Raw genomic sequence first — 20241 nt, forward strand, 5'->3', positions numbered from 1 at the left:
TTGGGTACTAAGAACTGTTCAATCAGAATGCATCTCCCATCAACCATCTGGAGTTTTTTTTGTTTTTTCTGTCCTCCCTGGCCATCAGACCTTACTTTTATTCTGTGTTGATTAGTGTTCCCTAATTCTATTTTATTTATTTTGTCTTTTTTCGCTTTCTTCATCATGTAAAGCACTTTGAGCTACATCATTTGTATGAAAATGTGCTATATAAATAAATGTTGTTGTTGTTGTTGATTTGGTTCTGATCTTGAGTTTTTATCAAAAGAACAGAGTTGTAGAGATGATACATTAAAAAATAACTACAGATTTTTAAATAATCAGATTCTGCCAACCAGAAGCAAGGGTTGGAAACAGAAGGACCTAATGAATAGTTTGTATGTGGACAGGCTTATTTTGCTAAATAAGTATTGGAAGTGAAACATTGACAGTCAAAGACTAAGCCATTTACAGCTACATTCATTTGGGGGTTAAAAACATATTCCCATACAAACATCATTGTTATGTGTAGTGATATATCAAACATTTAAATATCAAAATTATGTTTAAAATACTTCTGTACACAAAGATCTTCTCAGCATATGAAATTTCCAAGTCTTTTCTACCTTACCCTCAAACCAGTTTGTGATCGTCTGTGGTCTAAAAATGTTAAACGTAGCTTCTACTTAATTTATTGAAATTTGTATTTGCATATTTATTTCATAAACATTTCACATCGAAAAAATAAAAAAGTATAGCACATATATACACAGGGTCACGGGGGTCTGCTGGAGCCAATCCCAGCCAACACAGGGCGCAAGGCAGGGAACCAATCCCGGGCAGGATGCCAACCCACCGCAGGACACACACAAACACACCCACACACCAAGCACACACTAGGGCCAATTTAGAATCGCCAATCCACCTAACCTGCATGTCTTTGGACTGTGGGAGGAAACCGGAGTGCCCAGAGGAAACCCACGCAGACACGGGGAGAACATGCAAACTCCACGCAGGGAGGACCCGGGAAGCGAACCCGGGTCTCCTTACTGCGAGGCAGCAGTACTGTATATATATATAGAGTACAGCTAAATCTAGGCTAGGCCCTAGGGCAGGCAGATGCTGTACTGTGGTAACCTGTAATTGACAGTATGACCATGAGCAAGCCACTTGATTGTGTCGTGCTTCACTTTTATTACATTTATTTTAAAAGCTAACTACATCTCCTCATGGGAACACCTATTGATGCTTCAGAGACTGTATTCTTGTTTGCATGAGAAGATACTGGAACAACAAGTGATGGAGAACATACACCAAAGTTAGTGGGAGTGTAACTTTTACCAGGAAGCTACTGAAGACAGAGAAGAGGCCCACACCCCTATTTCAGACATATAAAAGGTTGCAGCATTAAGCAGTGTAGGTTACCTGTATTTACTCAACCCTACTTGAGGGACTACTCTTACAAGTTACTACAGAGCCTCAAGAGTGACCATAGAAACAATAATAAATCATAAAAGAAAATACTGTTGTCGCTTTATTAGGTTATCACTCTTTTACCAAATGCCTCAAGAAGAGACTTAATTCTTTCAGACATTAATTCAGTAAAGTGCTTTAAATATTTCCTATGGAAATTGGTCCATGCTGTGTTGAGGGCATCATTTGGATCCTGCAATTTTTTTCAATGACACGTTCATATGACCAAACTACCAACTAGGAGACATTTTTTTTCAGTCTTTCATATAGTATTGGTGATGATGTGGCTACTGCAACCTTTTCTTTCCTTTCCTTTTCTTAACTGATAGGAGTGAAACCCGGTATGCTCTTCTACTGTGTAGCCCAATCTGCTTCTAGGCCTGATATGCCACTGTGAATTCAAAGTTGACTTTCTGCACTCCATCATTTCAAACAGCTTTTAGTATTTGTGGCCTTTCTGTTTGAATGAGTGTCCTCATTTTCCTTTACCCTCACTTATAGTTTCTTTTTTTCCCTCACATAATTTGCTGGATGTTTTTTGTTTATTGCAAACTCTGGAGATTATAGTGAATAGTACAAGAGGGCAGTTGTTACTGAGATGTTGGAACTACCACCTCTGACATTAACAATCTTGGTCAAAACCATTTAAATCAATGCATCTTGTTCATGGTCGATTAACATCTAAACCTGTTGACCACACCTGAATACTGTACTTAGAACGAGACAGTGCAAATGTTGCATTGAAAATATCAGATCAAAAATCTAGCCAAAGTTATCACCAAAAGTGTAACCAATCTGTAATCAAGAGCTGAAACAACAACCAAAAATCAAAGGCCTAAATATCATAACCAGGTTTTTTAACCAAGAAAAAGATTTAGCACAACACAGTTTTTAACCAATCTTGGATACCAGGAAGCAAATAAAGCTAACCTTTATACCTTTGGCCCCTAATGAAATGCATAGTGGGACCAATGTCATCACCCATATTATTGTCATTGCAATTGCCACAACAGAAATGCACAAAATGACTGAGTCTAGGTCAAACAAAATGGTTTTGAAGCAAAGTGATAAATATTTTCAAATCACTATAAAATTAAAAAGAAATGTTATGTTTGGATGACTTAGTGTTCAAAACCCATATACAGATGCATACATTGGGAAAAAGAGATCACAAAACAGCACAAAAAATTAAACAAAATGCCAACTAATAACATATGATGAATGTATTGATTTGTACCCAAATGATTAGCGGTTTACAGCAGGCAATTTGAGTTAACAATCAGGTACCCAATGACAAGATACATAGAAGAAGCCCCAGAGGATGAGCGGGTATCCCACCCAGGACAGAAGTGAATTCTTTATCCAGGCAGGGATGCCATAAAAGAAACATGGAATAACTGGGGGAAATACCAGGCCGAGATGCCTTATGATTCCATGCCCTAATGGGGATGTCCAAAGACGTCAGGAACCAGCAAGAGAGCAATTCATCTCCCACCGTTCTAGGTGGCAGTGTCTCTCATGTAGGGTCCCAGTTTGGATACCCACAGGGTTGCATGGGAGTTGGAGTCTGGAAGCGCAGCCCTGTAGGGTTCCCTGGAGGATGGTTCCCTGGAGTGTGCTGCTGAGGGAGGATCCCCATGGTTTTCTTGTAGCCCAGAAGTACTTCCAACTGGCAACATAACAACACTGGAATTACTCCTGGGTCCACCTTAAAAGGAGCCTGCTCCCATAACTCTTGGAGTCAGAGTCGGGTGAATGTGGCCAATACTAAACTAGAGGATGGAATGGGAAGATTCATTGGTTTATCGTGTTTGTAATTGTATTTGTGGTTTGCTATTGGAAGCAGGGTTGGAGAGGTGCTTGGGAAAGGAATAAAAATCTTTTATTTTATCCTATTACCCTGTGGTGCTTTACTGCCTCTGTGGTTTGGTGCTCTCTTGTGCCCCCTGGTGGTTACCATAGATAGATACGAAGGGTCTAATCATCCATCCATCCATCCATTTTCCAACCTGCTGAATCCGAACACAGGGTCACGGGGGTCTGCTGGAGCCAATCCCAGCCAACACAGGGCACAAGGCAGGAAACAATCCTGGGCAGGGTGCCAACCCACTGCAGGACACACACAAACACATCCACACACCAAGCACACACTAGGGCCAATTTAGAATCGCCAATCCACCTAACCTGCATGTCTTTGGACTGTGGGAGGAAACCGGAGCCCCCGGAGGAAACCCATGCAGACACGGGGAGAACATGCAAACTCCACGCAGGGAGGACCCGGGAATCGAACCCAGGTCCCCAGATCTCCCAACTGCGAGGCAGCAGCGCTACCCATCATAGATAGACCATTTCATTCTGGGTTGCTTTCGTATGAAATTGTTTCTTTCATTTTTGAAAAACTTCCCAAATACAAAACAGAAATTTTTATTACATAGTTGATTACATAGCAGGATACTAACAGATTAAGAAACCCTGAACTTATATTGTGTTATTGTACAGTATGTAGCAAAAGTCTTTTTAAAATCATGAACATAATGGTATTTTACCAATCTTTCATGTTTAGTTATGGAGCTGTTTTGGATGTAAATAAATAAAGGTTCTTTCTGGAACCTCATGTGGATGGTTCCCCTATGATACCACTCTGAAGAACCTGTTTTATTTTTAAAAGGATAAATTGATAGACAAAACACAGTATTTACTTCCTCTGCTACTTTGCATCAAGACTGATATTTTTGTTTCTGTATGTAAATGATGCACGGTTATGTTGTGTGAATTTCTTTATTGCTTCACATTTGTCCTGTAAATCTTTGTATGCACTCTTAACCTACTGTATGTTCAGAGAAGACCAAATAAGATTGCACAAAATAAAATAAGAATAGAAATATATTGAAATGTTTAGGTTGTGCAGTCTGCATAGGGTGAGAGTAATTGGATGAGTAAATGTAATAGGAAGATTCTTTGAAGGGGTCAAAAATACAAACTATGGTTATAACTTGGAATACAATATTTACAGTATATACTCACGTATAAGTCGGGTCTTGAAACTCAAAAAATCAATAATAAAATCATACCTCAACTTATATGCCCATTCAAAAATGTGACACTTAAATTTTTTTTTTTGCATCTTCTTGCCTCCTCCAATCTTGCACCAGTTTCTCAGACACATCGAATTTTGTTGCAGCATCGCAGTTACCAATTTCTTTCACCACTTCAATGACTTTTAATTTAAAACCATATTTTAAATACATACATACATATTTTCTTCTGATCGAACGCTCCATCGTAGATAAAGGATGCTCTTACGATAAAGGTGTATGAGGGTGTGAGAATACAAATAAAATACCAAACAGTGCAGACGTCCCTTTGGAATAGTTCAGGTATTACCGTGTGGTCATGTAGGCACAATACATGGAAAAAAAAGGCAGTGTGCTCAGTGATTACTCTCTCAGGTGGGCGTTAGCGTATCATAATGTCTTGGACCAATAATGTGAGTTTTCTGCATTCATCAAGCTCTGACTTATCCACAGGAGAACTTAAACACAAGTATGTATGGCAAGTAAAAGAGCTCAGGACATGTAGCAGAGTTGAAAGGTGTGGCAGTCAAAAGCCAAAAGGGTAAACATAACTTGAATCAAATCGCAAAACAAAAATCTTAGTATGAAGGGTAAACAAAAAGTGTCCCAACCAGAAGATACAGTTTTTATTTTTTGCCCTTAACCTTGGATAACCATGAAATGCATGACACTGTCTTTTCTACTACCATCTCATATTTCTCAGCATAGCGACCATCAACAAAACTATCCCAAGACAAGACAGCATTGCAGGAGAATGTGAATCATTTTTAACAATGTTTAACATACATAAAAAACAGAAAATTGAATTTACCATTAGTTTCCATGACCTCATAAAATCCTAAAACTATACTCAATATTTATGGGCAAGGAAAAGCTGAAACAAACTGAAAACAAAATCCACATGAAGACAGTGAAAAATCAGCATCTCCTGGCAGGTATTATAACATAAGAATCACTCATGACATTTATTCATCCATCATTTGCTGAAGCCACAGATTTCTCACTTAGGGTTACAGGGAAGTCTACTCTGGCAGCAAAAGATGCAAAAGAAAGGAATTTCACCAGATATGTTACAAGTACCATGTAATCTTATAAAAAACGAAAATGACTGGATATTATTAAAAGGGACCAACGCAAAAAAGTAAGGTTAAACACATATATAAAAGAATTTTAGAGAACTTTCACAGGAGACAAAATGACACCAGTTCGCAATTCATTCTGGCATTTCAAAGTTAAAGTTGACCTAAATATTGCTCAGTCTGTCAGTTTTTTTTATTAACTGTTGACAGACACACGTGATTAGGGGACACGTTCAGAGCTCTGACAAGGTAAGCACTGATTCTCTGAGATGTGGACAGATGTTGTGGCTGACAGACATGTTTTCTCTTTCATTCTATAGACCTGAAGACCCACGCTCGAAAGATGACATCATTTTCTCCGGCATTTTGAAAGCCCCGCCCTTTCCACTCTGTGCTTTATATAAGCTTGCATCGAATCAGAAGTCGGCATTCATTAAGGAAACTGCATCAGAGTGAGGGAGCTCCTCTGCATAAGTGTGAAAACCTGTGTATAAATACTGCCTTTTCTTTCTGTTACTGGCACTAACCATTTGTTCTACGTACTGGAAGATAAATTTTTGAGGAAAAACTAGGAGATGCATGTAAAAAACAAAACTAAACTAACAAAAAATATATAGTGAAATGAAATTGAAGCCCAATATGAGAGACAAGAATCATGGTTAAGGGAACAAGGGGGTCAAAATCTAAAGTACAAGTGAGAAAAGAGCACAATGATAAACTTTGAACTGGATAAGAATTTGCACTCATTGCCGTCCTTTTATTCTATCTCATTGATTATGCATGGGTCCCAACCTCAGAGGCCACAGCCTTAGCAATTCTGGAAGCACACCTAACAATGGAATAATACACCAGAGGCCTTTGAGAACCCAAAATCATATCAAATCATGACACCATTACCCCGTTCTTCTTTTAATTTCACACTCATGTTAAATGAGGTTATAACATTGATGTACCCCAACCTTTTATTTGTAGTCAGCTCTCTTATTACACTGTATTAAGAAGAATTAAGATGTTGTGTTATGCTATGTTTAAAATACCGGTAAATATGGTAGATTTTATTTCCACACAAGCTAAAAAAGGTTTTAATTTAAATGGCACCTGAACACAGATAACTGCACAAGTGAAAAGCATTGGGAAATATTAAGGCTATTTAAGTGATGAACATTAAGACATACCAGTCTGTTAAGGATTCAAAGCATTTTTGCAGCATTTATGTTAAAAAAAATAGTACATACTCATATTGTCCTTCATTTAAGCATTACACACTCAGCAACCTTTCTCCTGTAATTGCAATTCTGAAAAAAGGATGTTTAATAGTGACACATTATTTGCAACATTAAAAACCATATTGAAAAATGATACCAAGATGAAAGTCCAGCATTTGGTGAACTTAAGAACTTATTAATTTCAGTACTTTTCATTCTAAAGTTGCTAACTTGCTGGTCTATACTAGCCTTTCCTCTTCCAAAACCTACGTACTATCAGCAGATAAAGTTGTTTACTCCGATACTTCATCAACCTTGTCTTTACTGCCTATTCCAAATAAACCTATTTAACATACAAGGTATTCTTAATGTTCAAAAATGTTTTGGGTATTTCTTGACAAGTGATCATACTACTGTGTGAAGCTCTCTTGTTAGATCTTTTTGTGACATCTCATCTCTCTTTACAATCAGACATCAGCTAAACTATCTTCCCTTTGGCCATTTAGTTCTTCTCCCTTAATTTTCCAGGTATCATCAGACTCTTCACTTGATTTTGATAGTAATGGCACTACCATGTATTGCATTACTGATAATTCTAGCTATGAAGGTTTTATTGAAAAGTTTATCTTCTTTTTTCCAAAAAAATATCATTTTCTCATGTTTTCCATATACCCATATATATATATATATTCTATATTTTAACTGTTTTTGGTGGGTTTGCTGTTAAAACTGGTTTGATTATGGAACAAGATGATCCACTGTGACAACCCCTAATGGGAGCAGCTGAAAGAAGAAGAAGAAGCTGTTAAAATTGGTTGGATATAATTCCTTTGGCATGGTGGTGCAGTGAGTAATTCAGTTGTCCTACGGATCCAGCATTCTGAGTTTGAATTGTAGATTGCATGGTCTTCCACCAATTTCTCCTGTTTTACTTTCACGTACTCAAAGACATGCCAAGTTAGGTTAACTGGCATTTACAAAACAAAATGGTTGTGAGCATGAATATTAGGGTATGCATGAGTGTATACAGGAAGTTACTCATGTACAAGTATGGCAATAATTATGATTCACACAAAATTTGGAAGAGTTTGAAGAAACCTATACCTATTCCAATCTCATCTGCATTTTCTTTTCCCAATAAACTTAATACCTGCAATGACTACTTTGATTGTGATAAAAAGTTTCCCAATGTTCTGCTGCCTGCAGGTTTGCACAATTCTGTGTATTATCTAGGAAATATTTTTACATGACTTTTTCCATGTCCATAAGGCCTTCGGTCTGGACGGAATTTCAGGACACATTTTAAAACCTTGTACCAACCAATTTCAGTGGCTGGTGTTTTCATAAATATATTTACTATCTTACTGAGAGAATATGTGGTGCCCACCTGCTTAAAAAAGCTAAAATTTTTCCATTGCTAAGGAATAAAAAATGGATTGACTCAATAACTATAGACCAGTAAAATTAATTCCTCATGTGATGAAGTGCTTCGAGAAACTGCTTATCGGAAACATTAAACAGAATACTCTAGGTAGCCTGGACAGACTCGAGCTTGCCTGTCATTACAACCAACCCATGGAGGATGCCATATCCTTTGCCTTTCATATGAAATGGCAAATCTGGATAATAAAAACGGGTATGGTTCCCGTAAACTCCAGAATTGACTCTACTCTGTTGGGCCCTTGAGTAAAGTCCTTTACCTGCAATTGCTTTGTCCTGGGTGTGACATTAATCTGCATCCAGCCCTGCAAGCAGGTCCTCCAACTTACAGGGAAAACCTCGGGGTTGGAGGATTGGCACCCTAACCACCGTAAAAAACCTGACACTGCTCCAGTGTAATGCTGAGGTGTCACCCACTGCACTCGGGTCCCAATCCAGGCAGTTCATTGTGTGGTGGGTTCAGCAATGCACTATCAGCGCTTGCTCCCAACCTCCTCCTCCTCCTGGTATGCCAGAGTCCTGTTTATAGCATGCTGCTCAGCCTGTAACACTGTTCTACCATTAAAACTAATACTCCACATCTTAGGATGTAGTGTCACCCTCTGTTATTGGATTTTGAACTTGCAAACTGGCAGACCTCATAATGTTTGGATTGTCAGCATTGCATCCTTGTAATAAGTGTATAAGTTTAATATGTCACTGTGCTTTGTGCAAATATATTTTATAAATCTGTCTTTTTCTACTCACACTCACAGTTGACACAGAGCCAGATTTAGCACAGGGATTCACCATATAAGAACTACTAGGCATTATAAGAGAAGACAATTAGGGACAACTGCGAAATGGGCAGTCAGACTGCAGATCATTGTATACTATTTTTGTGTGTCAAAATCAGCATGAAATTGTATCCTCTTTTGCCTTATTTGGAATGGCATGATTCACCTGAGTGAGGGCCTGCACATGAAAGAAGAGTATAAAGCCTTATTGCAGACAATAGGTTTCCTTAGTGATTCAATGATTCCAGCACAACAATCCCACTCCAAATGTCAGCAAACCCAAGGTGCTGGTGATAGATTTTATCAAGCAGATCCATCTATATCAGAGGGAAAGTTTTTGAGAAGGTGATCCACTTTAAATATGGTGGCGTGACCATCAGTGATGAACTGAAGTGGACACAATACATTTCAAGCTGTTCTTAAGAAGGTTCACTAACACATTTGCTGCAGAATAAAGAATATACTGTATATATTAATGGTGTAATGTTGTATACATGCTGTATTCTATGTATGCTAAGTATTTATTAACTTTTATGTGTCTGTGTGTCTGTTTGTTACAGTTGTTTCACTGTCACTATTCTGAAGAGACCTACAAAGTAAGAATGTCATTGTACTATGAACAGTTGACAATAAACTTGAACTTGACAGACCCAGCAAAGGACTGTGCAGGGCTGCTTCCTGACTTGAATGCATTGCTACTAGGGCAGGCTTTGGCCTCTTGTGACTCTGATTAAGTGAGCTGTTATAGTATGTTATAATTCCTATATCCTACCGTTGTTGTTTCTTTTTGTATTTTCTGTTTTTGATTGTTAGGTTGATTATGCAGCACTTTTGATGCTGTATGGTATTCTTTGCTTTTTAAAGGGCTTTGTGATGGTAGATGCTGATGATAGCAATATATCAATAAAAATTGGATTGATTGATATTAAATATCAATGTAAAGAGCAGCATATCAACAGATGCCAGGACTAACATTAATTTATACATAATCTGTCCATTGCTGCAGTGTCAAAAACATTACAGTAAAAAAGAGAAACAAAAGGAAACATGGTGTATGTTTACAATCACTGCGGTGGGTTGGCACCCTGCCCAGGATTGGTTCCTGCCTTGTGCCCTGTGTTGGCTGGGATTGGCTCCAGCAGACCCCCGTGACCCTGTGTTCGGATTCAGCGGGTTGGAAAATGGATGGATGGATGTTTACAATCAAGGTCAAATGAAGTTACACAAATTCTTACATACAAGAGGATGTATTTAAACAAATATCTATTTTTAATGTTTGGCTGGACCACTATGATTGCTGTTGGTTGCTACTCCTTATGGTTCTCAGCTTAATATTTTCTCAGATTCTAGTGCATGTTCCACTTTCACTGTCTACTGAAATGTGAATTATCTAGTTTGCTTCCACAGAAACGAGACAAATGGCAATGTTTCAAACACAAAACTAAAGCAGAAAGCAGAATCTAACTGTATCCATAAAATCACATATGTCACATACAAGTACAGAAGACAATAAATGGTGTTCCAGAAATGGAATGATTAATTTTGAGCCTTTGAAACCATTTGACTTTCAAGATGTATTCCTTATCATTTGTTCTATATGACTCCCCTGTACCATTAGGCATTTATCAATAAACTCTTGCAAAAAATAATTCCTATACATTATTACATTGGCTTGAAGTCCAGTTTTCTTCAGGCTAACCCTAAAGTCTAAATTTTGCTCTGTGATATATCTTGCAGTGTAAAGTATCGTTTGGTGGTGCTGTCAGCCAACAGTGCTGTATAAAATAAAGATCTGTTGACTGACTTAGTATGGTGGTTCGGTGGTAGTGCTGCTGCCTGGTAGTATGGAGACCACGATTCACATTCAGGTTGGAGTGTGAATGTTCTCCCCATGTCTCCATGGGTTTCCTGTCCATAGTCCAAAGACATACAGGTTAGCTGAATCGGTGACACCAAATTGTCCGTAGTGTATGTCTGGTGTACGATGGACTGACACCCTGCCCAGGATTTGTTCCTGACTTGTGCCCTGTGCTAGTTGGTACAGGCTCCATCCCCCCACAACCCTAGTCTGGATTAAGCAGGTTAGAAAATGACAACATGACTTATTGATATGCTCACATTCTATTTACACTTGTTTGCTGTTTGTCTCTGACAGAACAAAAAAAAAAGCATTTCTCAGCTAACTGATGTTTGTAACTTGCTCTTTGTGCGAATATAGGTTTTTTCTAATATTTCCCCAAGCTATATTTTCACAAATGTAGCTAGGCTGCAGTTCAGTATGGCTGCTAGCTGTTGTTTTCCACTGTTACTAGCAATGCCTATGCATGCACAAGACATGTTGAGAGTGTGGACACAAAAGTTAAACTGCCATGTTTGACACACATGAAAGAGCAAGTTGTTTAGGGCTGTTCAGTTTCCTGTAGCTATGTGCATGGCAATATGAGGTCCTGAGTGATAATGGTAGATGCCATGGTGCAGTGTGTGGCAAGTAACATCAGACTGTAGTCAGTAACCAAACAAATGATAAAAGAAATACTCAAATGTTTTGAAAACTGTAAATGCAACAGATCATAAAATGAAGAAATACAAGTTTCACTACATCTTTTGGAGTTTAACTCTAGTACATCCATTTTGAGAAAGCAGCAGAAGAGTCTCGTTGGTGCATGTAATGTTGTGTGGAAAAGTGAAAAAAAACCAACCAAGTTATGTGTGTGTTTGGTGATCCACTACTAATATTTGTGAAAACATTGCTAAGGGGGGCTAGTCTGGATTATTACACTCAATGGGACAGGTGCTTTTGTAAAATGAATAGAGAGCTATCAAATCTTCATCTTTCTCCCAGTCATAGTCAGGGGGGGGCTAGAGTTTCTCTCAGTGGCATTGTGTGGAAGGTAAGAACCAGTCTTGGGCAGAACAACAGTCCAATGCAGGACAAATTCACACACAATATTCACAAATGAAAAGCCGAAAAGAAAAATGCACAAAGTAAAACCCATGCAAACATTTGGAGAGAAATCTGCAAACGTCACTCAGACAATGACTGGGTATCTGAACAGGGCCATCTTAACAGCATTATAGGCCCCCGGGGCAAAGCAGTGCACTGGGGCCCCTACCTACACAACCATTTAGCAAATCACAACATACGTAGATTAGAATGCGCTAAGACAGCCCAGCCTTCTGTAGCTGTGCAGCAAAAGCATTAACCACTGTGCTAGACACAAACAGATTATTTCATTTTTAATAACTGTGTTATGAAGAGATACTGCATGTACTATGCAATGTACTTCTATCCATCCACTCCTGAAAGAACTATATTTTAAAGCAGAGAAAATATGAGGTGAAAAATGTACTTCCAGAGTGGAAGTGGTGACTTAAGCAGACAGCATCAGTTAATGGATGAGCAATCAAACTGAAGTGGCTATTATAAATAAGATGATGCTATTCTCAATATTTACAGATGCGGCAAAATATTAAACAATACTAATGTTATTTTTTTTTTTTTGTAATTATGCTGGATCACTTTTTTTGGAAACAAATCCTTTTCCATCGACAAGCTTTAACTACTTGCCCATCAAAGCTGTTTATTTAATGTAACCTCAAATCTATATCTTTGATGATGTGAGTCCTGAGACAAACACACACTCTTAAAAATAAAGTGCCAGAGTGGTTATTTGGAGCATTGCCATAGGGTAGACATTTTGAGTTCCCAAAAGACCCATACAAATGAAGGCTTTAGAAAGATCTTTTATTTATTTAGATCTGTAACAGGCTCCATATCCTATATATTAACGTCTACACGTAGAAGTGTGTGTGTCTGCCCTGATAAGGCCAGCATGTCGGCAAAACAAAGCATCCTAAGAGAGAGTCACTCGCTTATCCGCTATTACAGAAGTGTGGCGAGCACATCGGCAAAACGGTATCCCTTTGACTTTTCCTCCCACTGCTAATACACAAGCAAGGCTAGCACGTCGTCAAAATGAAACCTCCAAAGAAAGACAGCCGCTTAGCCGCTAATGCACAAACGATGCAAGCACGTTGGCAACATGAAACCTCCTAGGAGCGAGATGCCCAGAGTAGTTCCTTTCAATTACCTGATATATCTGCATTTTAATTTTTTTTTCTGACAATTTCAATAGATTCTAGGACCCCGGGCTTTGTACAGCACAGGCTTACACAGCTAGTAGTAAATAAACATGAACAGATGGAAACAGATTTGTGAAATACCAGTTTGTCATGATTTTAAAAGAACTCTTGCTGCATACAGTAACACCGGCTGAGTCCAGGTTTTCTTAATCTGTGAGTGTCCTGCTAGGTAGCTTATAATAAATTAAAGATTTCAGTTGTTTTTCTACATATTAGGAATTTTACAAAGCACAAGAACCACCTTCATAGGCAAAGAACCCATCCCATAATGAAACAGGGCATCGTCAAGTAAAAGGAAACATGCAACCCAATAAAGAACAATAAAATACCTTGGGAAAGGTGGTATATAAATACACTTTATTATTATTATTATTATTAGTAGTAGTAGTATTATTATTAGTATTATTATTTGTAAGAGTGGTGGAAGACAATGTAAACTCTACACAGACAACAATGGGGTGTGCGGTTTGAACTAAGGGCAGTGGATCCATAAGGCCGCAGCACCATCCAGTGGGCCTCAGACTTACATTGTATAGTAAATTCAGTTTTTACATTCATAAAATAATTTGGTACATATTCTGCTGTAAATTTAAGTAGATAAAACCATAAAATATATAAGTGTTAGCATAAAATACAACAAAAACAATTAAACAGGACAAGTCAAAATACTGCAGAATAAAATCTAATAGTTTAAAAGATAATTTATGGCAGATAGGAAGAAGTGAGTGTTAGGTTGTTTTAAAAAAGAGGAATGAAATCTAGAGAATGAATTTGAAGGAAGAGGGAATTCAAAAACTGAGGAGCTGCGTAACCTAAAGTCCAAGCCCATGCAAGAAAGTTGGACCAATGCAACACGTGAAGGCCAGAAGAAGAGGAACAAAGCATACTGGTAAATTACACAAATAAGCAACAATACACTATAAGGATGTGTTTTCATTTTTTCAACCTTAAAACCCCTTAGAAAATGTGATCAGATTGGAAATAGATTAATTTGACTGCATATACTTAAGCTAACAATTGTGTTACACTGAATATTAAAAATTAAATATTATTCACAATTCTGTTGAAATTTAACTCAACATTGTTTCATTACTTTATAAAGATCTTTAGAGACTGCAAATGAATAAAATCTGTACATCTCTTTCATAATGTTGCTCAATTCAATTCATGGTCACTTGGACCTGAAGGCTACTCTAGCTGCCCTGTGCACAAGTCAAGAACCAGCCAGAGATAAAGTGGCTGTCTACCGCAGGTGACCCCGCCATCCACACACAAGGCCAGTTTAGTATCATCATTTAACCTAATGGGCACCTCATTGTGCTATGGATGAAATACCAGGAGAAAAAGCCACAAAGACAATTAGAGAACATGCAAACTTTACAGAGACAGTAATCACACCATGGTTCAGATCTAATTTCCTGGAGTTAACCACTGCTGCAATATGCTGCACATAAAAGAAAATGTATGGCCAATTTACATAAAAGATCTTTATGAAATAAACACCTCCAATGAAAAATATAGTTCAAAACACTTTCTGTTACAGTTGCTTCAATCTGACATATTAGTGCAGCATCTGATTTCTGAGTTCGGTTCCCCTGTCTGGTCACATTATGTTTTTCAGTTTGCTTATTGTTACTGTGTCCACATAGTGTTTTCTGGGTATTCCAGTTTCCTCCCACGTTGCTAAGCGGGTTGCATGGCAATACTAAATCGGTGAGTGTGCTTGTTGTGAGCGTGTGGGCTATTTTGATTCCCCATCTAAAGTTGGTTACCAGCATACACTTGTTGCAGCTGAATTAAACTCTATTCCAATTGGAACAAAGAGGTTTGGAAAATTTGAATGAATGAGTGAATGATGAATAGGCTAATGCTGCTACAATTATATAAATAGATTAAGAAGGTTCAGAAAGTAAATGAATGGGATTTCGAAATGGAGGCAAAAAGAACACTTAACTCATCTTGAACATGATATTCACTTTTGACCAGACAAATTAAAATTTGATTATCATGCATCTGTTTCCATGTCTAATTTCAAATTCCACAGCTTATATTAACAGCAAGTCAAAAATATTTTCAATTACAGACCTTCTGTCCATTACAGTACACACACACACACAAGAACACTCACATGTACTGAAGAGAGTTTAGATTTGACAATTAACTGGAAAGTCAACTGAAAGACACAAAGCAAACCAGGCAGACCTCATAATGAAGTCAATCCCGCCTTGAAAACACATTGCTCACAGATACATCCAAGTCCTTTCTAATGAGTTTAAAAAAATATATTTTATTACAAGCATATAGAAAAATGGCATGGTGGCGCAGTGGTAGCGCTGCTGCCTCGTAGTAAGGAGACCTCGGTTTGCTTCCCATGTCCTCCCTGCGTGGAGTTTGCATGTTCTCCCTGTGTCTGCGTGGGTTTCCTCCGGGTGCTCTGGTTTCCCCCCACAGTCCAAAGACATGCAGGTTAGGTGCAGTGGCGATCCTAAATTGTCCCTAGTGTGTGCTTGGTGTGTGTGTGTGTGCCCTGCGATGGGCTGGCACTCTGTCCAGGGTTTGTTTCCTGCCTTGCACCCTGTGTTGGCTGGGATTGGCACCAGCAGACCCCTGTGACCCTGTAGTTAGGATATAGTGGGTTGGATAATGGATGGATGGATATAGAAAAATTCAATAACGTAGATAGGCTAATTGATTGATGAAGCCCATCTAATAGAATTAGAACATGTCTAATTCTTACTGCCAGATGCCTTAGTAAATCAACTTCATTTTCAAAAAAGGGCTGCTTTATATTGTAAATATTTACAGAAGCACATTAAGAAGTGATTGCTTAAATTAACACTTTCAAAATAATATACAACAGCAACATTATCAACAATGATCAATATGCTCTCAAAAGTATTATTGACTAGGAAATTGTTTTATTTTCATTTTGTTCATGAATGTATTAATTATAGTTACAGCGTTTGAAGAAATCATTGCAGTATAAGGACAGCACATCGGTGCAGTGTTTAACACACGCTGCCTCTATGTTCAAAGATGTGGGTTCAGTGTACAGTCTTGACGCTTGTCTCCAGGACCCTGGGTTTCTTAAAGAGTGCATGAGAGATGAATTCATGATTCTAAACTGAACTTGAATGTGAGAGTATCCGACTGGTGTCCCAATGCTTCAAGAACGAGTAACCGCTTTCCTGTTGGAATACTGGGATTCTGTGTTTTCTTTTTATTTGTAATTTTTTATTTCATTGAAATACTATTTTGTAGCAAGTGAAAGCATTTATAACAAGAGTAACAACAGCTACAATCAGATAAGTGTTAAAATCCAAAAGTCACTTACCACTCACTACTCTTGTTCCATAGCAGATGTGAACCTTTGAAAGTAAGCCACATAAAAGTGGGATTAACTTCAGAAGCGGGTTCATTGTCCCAGGAATTAGGTGAGTGTTACAGATGAAAGCAGTAATTATGTCAAAGTAAACAGAAGCACAATGTAGTCCAGTTAGATTCTATGGTTCACAGTCTTCATCTTATAAAGAAAATACAATCCTTGCTGTTTGGTTAGCACTGAGCCTTTTCACTTCTTAAAAGCTTTGTCCCTTACCGTAACCGACGAGGAGCGCCTTAAATAGAGAGAGCTGTGACTCTCTTAACTGCCAGCCCTCCTCAGCAATTGATTTCCCCCTTAACTGCCAGGAATTCTCTGAAGCCAATAAACATTCTAATGATGTCACCTCATTGTGCATGTGTTTCATCTAGGATTTAATTTGAATTGTGGATTTCTGCATTTTCTTTTCTGAGATTAAAATGGGTTACAAAGGATTAAGTAGGTGATAAAATATTCTTGCAGTTTCTAGAGAAAATATAAAGCAAAACTCTCTCTTTCTCATACACACACACACACACTCATATATATATACAGTATATATATATATATATATATATATATATATATATATATATATATATATTTATATATCTAATTGCAAATTAAGAACATGTTGTTCATTTTCATTAAAAATATGTGACTTTAAAAAGCAAGCATACAGCTCATAGCACAAAAGGAATGGACAAATAAAAAATGAATCCTCACAACTATACAATATCAATTCTCTGCATAGCATCTATCCACAAACTTAATTAACTCTCTTTACACTAACAAGGTCCTTCTTTTTTCCCTGCCTAGAACTCCATTTACACGCGTGGGTTTTGGTCTAGAAGCCTGGTCAAAACAACTATTGAACTGTGACCTGAATGTGTTTAATGTGCTTCTGCAAAATTTGCAATTTAAATTAGAAAAAATAAATGAATGCGTTATGAGCTTTTTCTTTTCATAATATATTCCCCTAAATTGTATTTTTTTTCAGAAAATACTGCTTGCAGAAGAGTTCTGTTTTTCCCTACTGTGTTATGATTCCTTTTAAATGACATATTGGTCTTAGAATTAGTTGTAGACAACAAGTACGCTTGGATGCACTAAATTAGATTAACAAATTGCATTAAAAAGCTCTAAGTCCTTGGGTAAGCAGAAATGCTTTATGAGATAATGACACTTTTCTAGAAAAACACATTTAGGAAGTGTAAATGTCAACGATATCTCAATCATCTCCTTAATGCTAGAAGTGTAGTGATTTCACTGAGGAAATTTATATATGCTGCTGTCTTAAAGTTGAATTTAGCAAATTCTGAGTAATTTATTCCACATCAATTTCAGTCAGGCTGGCTGCTTTTAGTATGTGATTTGATCCATCCATTTACTGCTTAATTGCACCTGACTATACCAGGGCAAAATACAGCAGGCTTATACTGGCACAGCTTAGGAGTCAACCCTGGATGAGACACCAGTCCACTGAAGGGCCCCCTCACAGACACATAATGCATACTCACTTATACCAGGACACTCCACTACTAATCACCTTTATGATGTTTCAGGGAACCCAACTGAAAAGGCCAAATGAGAATGTGTATTGTCCACACAGAAAGTGAGATTATCAATTCAGGTTTATTTCTCCAGGTTTTGGTAGTTACTTGAGCATGGAACTATACAGTAGACTTCATACTGTTTTTAACTGGTACTTTCTGATTATTCCTGATGAATGACCAAACTAATACTTCTTTTTCATTCAGTCCTGAGATCTTGTTAGTATGGGAGCCAATACAGAACCTCATATTTCACAAAGCTTCAGTCCAGGGCCATCATAACAGCATCATAGGCAAAGTAGTGCGCTGGGGCCCCTGTTTTGACAGCAAAGCAGAAAGATACATAGGCATAAGAAACATCACAGACCCCCTATGCTCCTGAGGGTCCCTGACCAGTGTCCATTATGCCCATACGTTAAGATGACCCTGTTTTAGTCACTGTTCTTTAATGTGAGGTGGTGATAGTCACTGCAACACTCAGTACAACAGGTCCTGTGTTAGAGGCCTAATCTATTTTAATATTTTTTAAACTCTGAACCAGTTGCAAACATTGAACAGTACACTTGTGAAGGTAAATAAATCTGTGAGTAAAAGAAAGTAAGTATGAAAGTTTTCATCTTGTCTTACATATCTAATTCGAAGGTTTCATTTACAAAGGATCCAAACTTCTCCCAGTTGCCTATGCTAACTATCAGGGTTCCCAATCTTTCAATGGCCAGGTTTGTTTCCGGAAATTTGCCTGATTCATGCCTAACCTTCTTGTCCAATTAAGGGTCACAAAGAGTTCAAACCTGCCTTATTAGCATCAGGACCTCTGGGCTTGTGTGAACACAGAAATGCATACTGTACTCATACATTGGTAAACTAGAGCTCTAGCTGATCAAATGCTGACATTAGGCTATGAAGCTGAAAATGGGAAAGGTGAAGAAAGAATGCAAGCCGCACAAAGAAGACAATCTGGCCCAACTGCTGATACAAAAGCTGCAGTATCCGCTTTGCAATTGTGCTGTTTTTATTAAATCTAGGCAGTGTGGTGTAGTGGTTAAGGTTTTGGACTTCAAACCCTGTGGCTGTGGGTACACATCCCACTACTGACTGTGTGACTATGAGCAAGTCACTTAACGTGCCTGTGATCCAATTGGAAAATCAAAAGAAATGTAACCAATTACATCATAAATCTTGTAAATTGCCTTGGATAAAGGTGTCAGCCAAAAGTAAATGTAAATCTACTAAATGGGCAACAATGCAAACAAAATACCAAAGTGAATCATCATGCTTAAAATAAGGTGAACAGAAAAGAGTTTCTGCTGTTGGGGGGCCATAGTTACATCAAGAAACGGGAATGCTGGAACCCAGCCATGGCCAGAATATAGTGGATGGATGGACAATTAGATAGATAGATAGATAGATAGATAGATAGATAGATAGATAGATAGATAGATAGATAGATAGATAGATAGATAGATAGATAGATAGATAGATAGATAGATAGATAGATAGATAGATAGATAGATAGATAGATAGATAGATAGATAGATAGATAGATAGATAGATAGATAGATTATTAATCCCAAGGGGAAATTCACATACTCCAGCAGCAGCATACTGATACAAAAAACAATATTAAATTAAAGAGTGATAACAATGCAGGTATACAGACAATAACTTTGAATAATGTTAACGTTTACCCCCCGTGTGGAATTGAAGAGTCGCTTAGTGTGGGGGAGGAACGATCTCCTCAGTCTGTCAGTGGAGCAGGACAGTGACAGCAGTCTGTCGCTGAAGCTGCTCCTCTGTCTGGAGATGATACTGTTTAGTGGATGCAGTGGATTCTCCATGATCGACAGGAGCCTGCTCAGCGCCCATCACTCCACCACAAATGTTAAACTGTCCAGTTCCGTGCCTACAATACAGCCTGCCTTCCTCACCAGTTTGTCCAGGCGTGAGGCATCCCTCTTTTTTATGCTGCCTCCCCGGCACACCACCGCGTAGAAGAGGGCGCTCACCACAACCGTCTAATAGAACATCTGCAGGATCTTATTGCAGATGTTGAAAGACGCCAGCCTTCTAAGGACGTATAGTCGGCTCCGTCTTTTCTTACACAGAGCATCAGTATTGACATTCCAGTCCAATTTATCATCCAGCTGCACTCCCAGGT

General features: G+C 38.1%; 1 protein-coding gene across 2 annotated transcripts in view; it reads right to left on the reverse strand.

Moving 5' to 3' along the window:
• Positions 1 to 16799, reverse strand: part of chodl (chondrolectin) — a 77345-nt gene extending 60546 nt beyond the window's left edge. Inside the window, exon 1 of one of the 2 annotated variants that reach the window (XM_028801286.2) lies at positions 16504 to 16799. In XM_028801286.2, the coding sequence (XP_028657119.1) occupies positions 16504 to 16588 (85 nt within the window). In that variant the 5' untranslated portion in view covers positions 16589 to 16799. The remainder of the gene's footprint in view (positions 1 to 16503) is intronic. The other variant, XM_028801285.2, reaches the window with a different exon arrangement.
• Positions 16800 to 20241: the final 3442 nt, after the last annotated feature.

This window comes from Erpetoichthys calabaricus, chromosome 4, assembly GCF_900747795.2.
Source record: "Erpetoichthys calabaricus chromosome 4, fErpCal1.3, whole genome shotgun sequence".
NCBI lineage: Eukaryota > Metazoa > Chordata > Cladistia > Polypteriformes > Polypteridae > Erpetoichthys > Erpetoichthys calabaricus.